This window comes from Strongylocentrotus purpuratus, unplaced genomic scaffold (assembly GCF_000002235.5).
Source record: "Strongylocentrotus purpuratus isolate Spur 01 unplaced genomic scaffold, Spur_5.0 spur5_contig_844, whole genome shotgun sequence".
NCBI classification, from domain to species: Eukaryota; Metazoa; Echinodermata; class Echinoidea; order Camarodonta; family Strongylocentrotidae; genus Strongylocentrotus; species Strongylocentrotus purpuratus.
Genome location: NW_022145551.1, coordinates 1949727 through 1960596, shown reverse-complemented (window position 1 = coordinate 1960596; position 10870 = coordinate 1949727). Strand labels below are relative to the sequence as shown.

General features: G+C 40.1%; 1 protein-coding gene across 1 annotated transcript; it reads left to right on the top strand.

Annotated features, from left to right (window-relative positions):
* The first annotated feature begins 464 nt into the window (after positions 1-464).
* Positions 465-8423, top strand: LOC115926248. Its single transcript, XM_030990952.1, has 2 exons — positions 465-630; positions 1310-8423. Exon 2 carries the CDS (start codon positions 1437-1439, stop codon positions 6900-6902), a length of 5466 nt encoding a protein of 1821 aa, XP_030846812.1. The 5' UTR covers positions 465-630; positions 1310-1436; the 3' UTR covers positions 6903-8423.
* Positions 8424-10870: the final 2447 nt, after the last annotated feature.

Genomic DNA, 10870 nt, shown 5'->3' with positions numbered 1-10870 from the left:
TGCTTTTTTAAAAATGAAAGTGGTGAATAAATTCAATCCAATCATATTTCAAAGACATTTTATCATTTTGTTTCGATTTGCAATTGTACCTGTTGTGGTAATAGATTCCTATCACTGGTTATTTCAAAGATCTTTTTTTTTTTTTTGAATGCGCGTGCTTTTTTGAGATGAAAGTGGTTAATAAATTCAATCCAATTTTATTTCAAAGACATTTTATCACTTTGTTTCGATTTGCAATTGTACCTGTTGTGGTAATACATTCCTATCACATTTCAAAGATCTTCTTCTTTTTTTTTTCTTTTTTTTTTTTTTTTTACTTCGCGTGCTTTTTTTAAAATGAAAGTGGTGAATAAATTCAATCAATGCAATTGTACCTGTTTTCTACCTGCAGATAAGCCAGACATGCAAATGAAGTGTGCTTCAGGGTACGATGACCCTTGTTATTGTGTTTGTATCTCATTGTAAGATTTAGAAAGTTTTCTGTCATGACGTCGGTTCAGATTAACCATAATTTCATTTGGTCGTAAGAGGGCGTTTGTAGTTGGCCAGCCTAAAAGTCACGAAATTTGAAATGTTTTGTGGACAGTGATTCCATCAGTAATCCCCGACAATCGAGACAAGCCCAATGTTGTAAGTACTATAAAGCTGTTATTTGTATAAATCAATCTTTAATTGTTTGTATGAGGCCAAAAATGGCACAAGATATAAATCTAGTTTTCTGTAATTTTAAGATGAAAAGTACGTTAAAATGTTGTCTGTGCATGTAGCACCACATATAGACAAACGTAGGATAATGTGTGTGAATGCACAATTTGTGCATATATCAGTTTGTGTTGAGGATAATCTAGATTTGTGTGTAATGAGTGATGATAATTGACATGAAACAAAGAGTATGAATTGTTTTCCTTGGTTATAAAGAATGTCAAGGGTGTAGAAGCAAATAGGAATTTAGTTCAGGAACCAAGTAAAGAGTGTAAGATAGAGGCAGGAAATAAGGCTGGTCGAGGGTTTATTTGTGTATGACGTTAACCTACAAGATAGAGAGGTATGATTTGTAAGGGTTATATTTGTAAACAAAGGTAGAATTTGAGACAGTTCATTAGAATAAGATAAATGAGGCAGTTATACAGTTTGTGTTTGCACAAGTGAGCTTTACTCACATAGTTTATTCTTGAAGGTTTTCTTTACTCAGTTATGCATATTAAGGTCATTTATGGCAAGCTAGTTGTGCGATACAATAGATGTTTGTTTATTCATGTGAATTTGTACACATGCTTATGATTGCTTGTTTGTTTTATTGATATTACAGATGAACTGCATTTTATGCACGTATCTCAACTTGGATGTCGTCGTCCTTTCTTTAAGCCTACTGTTGGGGTCACTTCAGCAGAATTTAACGTCACACAAAGTTCATAACAGCTTTAGCATTCGTCACCATGAGTCAAGTAGGTGTTGATGATGTCAATCCAGAGGATTCTGCAAGTCAGGTTGGGAAGAGTTCCACCACGTCATCTGGACTTAGGACCAGGGCCAAGAGGGCTGCAATAGCAGCAGAATTAGCAGTTCTCCAGGAAGAACAAGAGATAGAACTCGAAGAAATACGCCTTAAGCAAAGGAAGGCTAAGTTACTCTTACGTGCCAAGCTCAGCGCAGCAGAGGCAGAAGAAGACGTGTATGAGCAACACAGGAGTGGCAGTAAGGTGTCGAGTATAGGGAATAGGAGTTCCAGTCAGCAGAATGTCAAGCAGGTGCATGAAAGTGCAGAGCATGCTACGGAACATCATCATCATGTCAGCAATCATGATGTCAAGGAACCTGCGCTCCTACAAGAGACTATTCCTTTTCCAGCTCAGCAAATGGCTTCATCTCCCATTTCAGGTCAAGCTTATCAACCACGAGACGACCGAGAATTTTATCTGCAGACCCAAGTTCAGCAACAACGATGGTTGGAAGCTATCAGTCTGGCTAATGTAGAGATGATGAAGTTTGATGGGAGTCCTTTGCACTTCCATGAATTTATGATGTCGTTCGACAACTTAATTGGTCGATCTTCACTCGATAGTGGGACAAAACTTATGAAGTTATATCATTGCTGTGAAGGAGAAGTTAAGGGCATCATACAGTGCTGTATGGTCATGGAACCACTGTATGGGTACCAACGAGCCAGAGAGCTGTTGGTGGAACGCTTTGGCAGCAAGTACAAGATAGGAGAAGCCTGGATCAAACGTATAACCACTGGTCCAATCTGCCATGCGAATGACCGGAAGGGGCTGCAGAAGTTTGCAGATGAGTTGAAGATCAGCATGGAAACTCTTCGAGCAATGGATCTACTGCAGGAAATTAGTAGCCAGAGAGAGTTGCTGAAGGTGGCTGAGAGACTTCCATATTACCTTAAAGGTAGATGGTTAAAGTTGGTGAGAGACATCAGACAGCAGGAGCGTTCTCCCGATATCTCGGACATGGCAAGGTTTGTCTCCAACGCTGCTGAGGAAGCCAATGATCCTGTCTTTGGAGATCTGACAGCAACAACAAAAAGAGTTGAAACTTCAAACCCAGCTTTCAACAAGAAGAGTACAAGAAGTAACTACATGTACGCTACAGAGGTAACAGAAGTAGCAGTCAACCTGAAGTGCCTGAAGTGTAGGCAAGAACATTCCTTGTTTGGGTGCGACAGTTTTAAATCCATGGCACCCGAGATGAGATTTCAGTTTGCTCAGGACAACAGACTATGTTTCAACTGCCTGCAATCTGGCCACACCAGTAGGTTTTGCAGATTGAATAGAAGATGCTCAGTTCAAGGATGCCAGAGAAAACACACAAAATTTCTCCATTTTGCACAGGATGCATCTTCATCTGCAGGAAGGATGACAACGACACAGGCTCCAGTTGAAACCCAGAACAACGAAGTCCATCAAGTCCAGAATGGGTTCGTTAAGAAGTGTGTCACAGGGGCCGGAAGGTGTGTGCTTCCCATTGTTCCAGTGAGGGTTAGAGCTCAAGGAGAGAATGTATTTGTGAATACATATGCACTGTTGGATTCTGGTTCAACCAGTACATTTTGTACAGCCACTTTGGCCAGAGAACTCAATGCTACTGGAAGGAAGCAAGGTTTAAGCCTGACAACACTGGAGAAGCGTAATAGCCCCATAGAGACCTCAGTGATTAGTCTGATTGCAGACACGGGACGAGATACAGACTGTGTGAAGCTACCCTGTGTGTATACCAGAGACGCCATTAATATCAGAGACACACACATTGCCAATGTGGATGACATTTCAGGATATCATCACTTAGAAGGAATCAACCTCCCGATCATTGAACGACATGAAGTTGGACTGTTGATAGGGCAGGATTCACCTGAAGCCTTGATACCTATCGAGGTGAGACGAGGACAGCATGGCCCTTATGCTGTTAGGACCAAATTGGGTTGGTCAGTGAGTGGACCTGTAGGTTCCAGTTCAGATGGTGTACCCAAAGCTACATCTAGCTTCATTGACAGTAATGATAGACTGGAGGAACAAGTCAGCCAATTCTGGAAGATCGAAGCTACAGATGTGCTTAAGAAAGACAAGGCAATGTCAGTCAATGACAAGAAGGTAATGGAAATATGGGAGAGGGACATCCAGCGGGAAGGTGCACATTTCCAACTACCGGTGCCCTTCAGAAGGAGACCACCTAACTTGCCTGATAACAAGTGGAGTGCAGAACAGCGTTTGAAATCGTTGGCAAGGAGATTGCAAAGAGATCAAGCAATGTATGTGAAATACAAACAGGGCATAGAGGATCTCCTCAGGAAAGGCTATGCAGAGGAAGTTAGTGAGGAGACTAGGCAACCCAAGGACACCCCTGTTTGGTATTTGCCCCACCATCCAGTCTTGAATCCCCAAAAACCAGACAAGATGCGAATCGTGTTCGATTGTGCGGCCAAGCACCAAGGGGTATCTTTGAATGATGCAGTGTTACAGGGGCCGGACCTTATCAACAATTTGATGGGAGTTTTGCTTAGATTCCGCCAGCAACCAGTAGCACTCATGTCAGATATAGAGGCAATGTTCCACCAAGTGAGGGTACCTCCAGAAGATCGAGACGTGTTGAGATTCTTGTGGTGGAAGGACGGAGACTTCAACAAGGAACCGCTGGTCTACCGGATGTGCGTCCACCTCTTCGGAGGTACGTGGAGCCCAAGTGTGTGCAGCCATGCACTTCGTCAGACAGCAAGAAACGGTGATGGTAATGGTAAAGTGGAAGCATCTAAGGCCATTCTCGAGAACTTCTATGTGGACGACTGCCTGGTGTCAGTTGAGAATGAAGAAACAGCGGTGAAACTTGCTGCGGACTTGATGGTCTTGCTCAGTGAAGGAGGCTTCAGATTAACCAAATGGGTCAGTAACAACCCATTTGTCCTGCAATCCATACCAGAAGAAGAGAGAGCTAAAGATGTGAGGGGTCTGGATCTCAATCATGATGCTCTTCCAGTCGAGAGAGCACTTGGAATCAGCTGGGATGTAGAAACTGATTGTTTGCTGTACAAATTTAGACCCAAGGACAAACCCCAAACCAGGAGGGGTATCTTGAGTGTTGTATCTTCCATCTACGACCCTCTCGGTTACGCCAGTCCTTTCATCCTAAAGGCTAAGATGATCTTGCAGGAACTAACCAGACTTAAACTTGCATGGGATGAGGAGATTCCAAGCAAGGAAATAGAGAGATGGAATGAATGGTTACAGGAACTACCCAAGATGACTGAATTCCAGGTCAACAGATGCATCAAACCACACGACTTTGGCAAGGTAGCAGAGTATAAGCTACATCACTTTGCAGATGCTTCAGAGAAAGCCTATGGAGTCGTTTCCTACCTGCGGATGAAGGATGTTGAGGGTCAGGTGCACTGCAGCATACTATTTGCAAGGTCACGTCTTGCACCCCTGAAGAGGATGACAATCCCACGGCTTGAACTGATGGCGGCTACACTCTCTGTCACTATAGACAGTATGATACAACGGGAACTGGATCTGCCGCTCCAAGAGTCAGTGTTTTGGACTGACAGTTCAATAGTACTTCATTATGTGAAGAATGAGGATAAACGTTTCCATACGTTTGTAGCAAACAGAATTACAACCATTCATGAGGGATCTGAACCAAGGCAGTGGCGACATGTTAACACTGATGTCAATCCAGCCGATGATGCCTCGCGTGGACTGACAGCTGAGGAATTGACTGGACGATGGAAAGAAGGGCCAAAATTTTTGTGGTCAGAAGAATGCGATTGGCCTAAAAGCTTGACAGTGAATGAGTCTAGCTTAGAGCATGACCCAGAGGTAAAGCAAGACAAGACTGGAGTGTTTGCTGCAGCCGAATCTGAAGTCAAGGCGACAGATAGACTCCTTGAAAGTTACTCGTCCTGGTTCCGGCTGAAGAAAGGTATTGCATGGATCCTGAAGGTCAAGGAGTGCTTGAGAAGAAAGGCACGCAAAGATATGAATTTACTGGATATGAAGCAGCCAGTAACAGTTGATGAGATGACTGTAGCTGAAGAAGCAATTGTCAGATACGTTCAGCAACAGACCTATGCTGAGGAGTACAGAGTCTTACAGCAAAATAAGACTACACAACGGTCACCCACTCGAATAGCAAAATCCAGCCCACTATCTAAATTGAGCGTGAAACTCACAGACGAAGGATTGATATGTGTTGGAGGAAGACTACACAATGCACCACTAGAAGAGCAGACAAAACACCCAGTGATTTTGCCTTCCAAGCATCATGTAGTACAGCTTTTGGTGAGACATTACCACATTATGTGTGGTCACTCAGGGAAGGAGTATGTGCTATCCCTACTCAGACAACGATTTTGGATAATCAGAGGGAGGTTAGCAGTTCGTCATGTACTACACAAGTGTTTCACATGTAAACGTCAACGTGCAAAACCAGTGGAACAGAAGATGGCAGATTTGCCGGCAGATAGAGTGGTACCAGAAAAACCTCCATTCAGTAACGTGGGAGTTGACTGCTTTGGCCCATACATGGTGAGACAAGGAAGGAGCTCTGTGAAGAGATATGGATGTATATTCACTTGTCTGGTTATAAGAGCAATACACATAGAGGTACTGCATTCATTGGAGACGGATTCATTTCTGAATGCCCTTCAGAGATTTATTTCACGCAGAGGACAACCAGAGATTATCAGATCCGACAATGGTACAAATTTCATAGGTGCTGAACGTGAACTGAGGGAGGGATTGAAACGATGGAACCAGGAGAAGATCCACGATAATCTCCTTCAACAAGGAATTGATTGGAAATTCAATCCACCGAGAGCATCCCATATGGGTGGATCATGGGAAAGACAAATCAGAACTACGAGAAAGGTCTTGAATGCAGTCATGAAGCAGCAGGTTCTGAATGATGAGGGCTTAACGACTCTTATGTGTCTAGTAGAGGCAATTATCAATGGGCGTCCACTCACCATAACATCTGATGACGCAAGGGATGCAGAGCCTCTCACACCAAATCATCTGCTGCTCCTGAGGTCAAAAAATGCTCTACCACCTGATGTGTTCCAGAAACATGATCTGTATGGACGTCGACGCTGGCGGCAGATTCAATACCTGGCAGACTTGTTTTGGCGCAGGTGGGTGAAGGAATACCTACCTTCCTTACAACAGCGGCAGAAGTGGCTGAAAGAGACGAGAAATCTGGAGGAAGGTGACATCGTGCTGATTATCGACAATCTGCCGAGGAACAAGTGGTTGACGGGAAGAGTAATCGAAACCTATCCTGGGAAGGACAAGCTCGTCCGATCGGTGAAGCTGAAACATAGCACCGGTATCCTAGTCAGGCCTGTGCAGAAACTATGTCTTTTGGAAGAAGCAGATAGCGTATTGGTGAACCACAGCGACTAATTGGAGCATTCATTTCTTATGTGAGATAATTATATTGATGCACGGTGAATTAAACGTGCGAGGTGAGAGCCTAGCGCCGCCTCTTGTGAATTTTTGTGTCGCAATTTTCCTGATCCGTGACGAGCGTAAGATCCTGATCATCATGTTTCAGTTTTGGAAGAAGCAAAGAGCGTAAATTGGTGAACCGTGGAGAGCGATCTCAATTTAAATGGATCCACAGCGAAGAACGACTAAATTGGAGCATTAGTTTCTTATGTGAGATAATTATATTTGATGCACGATGAATTAAACGTGCGAGGTGAGAGCCTAGCGCCGCCTCTTGTGAATTTTTTATGTCGCGATTATCCTGATCCGTGACAAGCGAAAGATCCTGATCATCATATTCAAGTTAGACTGACGTCGACGCAAGACAGAACTCGTTTACAGCAACAAACTTGTTTAAGCGCAAGAAATTGATAAAAACAGTCCTCAGACTTTATACAAGACTATTTGCGGTAACATTGTGCCCTTGAGGTAAATCGGGCACGTTATATTTGAGGACAGTGGACTCTACTCTTGAAGAGTAATAAACATTTCAGCCTTGTTATAGACTATGTCATATTATGTTTATTAGTCAATACTTGAAGAAAGACTATAATGGACTTCAGAATACATGTATTCATTTCAGTATTGAACTGAGACTATTGCTGAAAGATTTTTTTGTTCGAACGATATTCATACGTAATTTCTTACATGTTTTTTCCTAAGAGCAGGAGTTAAATATTTGACCACTACAAATGAGAATCATTTGTCATGATAACATGTTATTTGGTCAATGCATGAGCATACAAATATGTAGTGTCTAGTTCAAGTTGAAACTTTAAAGAACCGAATTGTGTTGATATTTGATGCATAGACCCAAAAGAGGATATTTGATATGAAGGGGATAGTTGAACTAAAGTTTTGTATACCGGAAGTAAATTGACAATTTACTCAAGATTGCGAATGATGAGAAAGTTTAATCACAGAAGCACCATTTTCTGAATTTGAAAATCATTTTTTTGTGTGTAACCCTGTTGTACTTAGTGGTGGGCTACTGAATTTTGCTTGAAAACTCACAAAAAAGGGGGTTTAGTTTCAAGAATCGAGTACTGAAATACACAGTTCTGAGTAGTTAGCAGCTCTAGTGCATAGAGGTACATGTAGAATCATTATGTTTGAGCTGATATATTTCGTATTTTCCTTTGGTAATTCACTAGATAACTCAAAGTGTGTAAGGAATGTCAAGGACTTTAACAATCCTTGTTATTGTTATTTGCTACAGAGTGTCAACAATTGTGTTGAGATTTAGTTAATGTGTACTCTATTAAGGCAACTGATCGTTTTGCCCAATGTTACTTTAATTGACCTGTCGGTATACATTTTTAGACGACAAGTGTTTGTTGTGTATAGGCTATAAATTCACCCTAAAGGCATTTACTGTAATGTACTACATTGTGTAAATGAAATTAATGGAATGTGCTATGCAGAGTTGAGTGTAAATTCTGAATGTTTAGTTGTGTTTTATTAGCTCGTTCCTCCCTCGCATCTTAATAGACCATTGTCGTAATGTAATAAATATAATGCATAAATCATAGTTAAGTGCCTGTTATAAGTTGTTATTGTAGTTCAATAGTCAGAATGTGAGCTGCATGCATTAATTATTGCTAGGTAAGACAAACATTTTGGCTTTGTAATTTATAACGAGGCATTTAACAAAGATGTGTGCATTAAATTAATTACTTTACGAAAATGGCCTATCAAATAGACTAACAATTCATACATATTAATGTACATGTATCTTGTGTTTTGCAATGCTTATGTTGGGCAGGATTTAGTCGACTTGATAATTTAGATTCAGAAGCATTATAAACGACAAATTAGATTACACTCGTTATAACCTAGTAAACTAAAATTATATAAATTCTTTAAAACAAACATGACTAGTGTTTTGCCAGTTTTAATTTAAACAAGGTGTACTCGATTCGGTATATCTTTAATGGGTCTAAGTAAATTTTGTATTGAAAAAAATCGCCTATTTACAACATGGTCAATTAAAGATAAACTCCAGTACTGGTAAAAAAAAAAAAAAATTCTCACAGAATCAAACCAAACTTACACTGAATGTTCAAGATTACAAATAAATGACATGTGCGAAACAATTTTGGAAGAAAATGTATACTGGCTGAGTAATGAGCATAGAAAGACAAGGAAATCAAGGTAGTACTAGCCCCGACATCATGTGTGTTGTCCCATATATAGCTTTTCTATGTGAGTGCTTGTTACTTTACCAAGACTCGGTCAAATTTATTATGATTTTGATGACTCCAGAACCTTGCAGTGCACAGCAATACTTACATGCTACATGATCAACTGTTTCTGATCCTTTCCACACCTTTTCTTTCACAATGCAATCGCATTACCAGTTCTAAAGTTTATCTTTAAATAAAGTATGAAGAATTAAACTCTCAAGAATGTTTCTCTTTACTTTACATTGTATAGGACCTCCATGGAAAAACAGTGACATCATGTGTAATTGGCTATCCGCCATATCTACATGTATACACATTTATGATTTATCAGTCATATTTTTAACTTTTTATTGTTATGAAATAAAAACAAGCGAACAAACAAAACTATCACTGCGTACTGGATACTTGTGTTTATACCATCTGCATTTGCATGAGCTAATCCAAAGCATTTATCTTTAAGTTTTCACTCCCGATCTATCAGTCACATTTTCGATTTACTTCATACGAGTCATGATGGCAGCGATTTATCTTGCTTTGTATCGCTTACTAGAGCAACACCGAAGGCGTACTCGAGTCACGGTAAAACGAGAGGGAAAGGATATTTTGATAGATCGAGAAAAATGTGAAATTCGAGAGAAATATACAATATTTTGCAGCGCCGGTCATAAAGGTAAAGAGCGAGTATCACATATTTAAGATGATGACGTGGATCCTAATCAAAAATTAATGATTGATTGAAAGCGTACACGTGACCAGTCATTTATTTTGCCAAACGCGTAATTTGGATAATGACCGGTCATTATCCAATTCTAATGACCGGTCATGAGTAAAATCATGTTATAAAAACATAATCTGATAAAACAAATAATAATGTTTGACTGTTCCAAAGGTACCTTGTGTGGGCAATTCTTACTAATGCCCTCACTGATGTGTATTATTTGTATAATAATTACAGGTCACCGCCACTCGCGCACTGCAAGGAGGTCTAACCGTAAATATGGTAAACGGTATTTTAGTAAGATACAATAATGGTAAACGTTATCAAAAAGTATTGGACGAACTTTACTGAAAATACATAAGCAAACCCCAGGGCATCGCCGAAAATTTGTAAATATGGAGGAAAGGGACATTTGAGAGATGGAAAGAAAAAACGAAAGAAGCGATGATAAAGAAAGAGAAGCATATATTTACAGGCCCGATTCATTAGAAACCATTGGTATATGTTAAAATGTAAAAGTAAATTAGTAAATTACGGGAAATGATAGTAACCAGTGCTTGCTACATTCATTACTGCACATACCGTTATGGATTTGTAATCTAAGCAAGAAAAATAAAGCAACACCAGCAAACAAAACATCACCTGATAAAAATTTGATGAAAGAACATCGTTACGAAAACTTTGACTAAAGGTCAAGTATCATTTTACCCTATCATGATTATTATTAAATAATCCCGACAGCCATGACGACCACACATATTAAAATTAATTATATTCATTCTCCAGCAGTACCTGTTCATAATTTTTTTCATCGCATTTCCTTGATCATGTAAAATTTTGCTTTGATTTTGTGTTTGCACCTGTTTTCGTTTTCCTTTTGTATGTTGGTGATTTGTCAACCTGTTTTATAGGCCTGTGCATTATGTTCCCCTCTAATTAATTATTCTTCTGCTCGCATTCTTCAATTGTACATTTTCCCT

Excerpts from the sequence above, each read along its gene's own strand:
- LOC115926248 (XM_030990952.1), top strand. The coding sequence starts at position 1,437 with ATGAGTCAAGTAGGTGTTGATGATGTCAATCCAGAGGATTCTGCAAGT.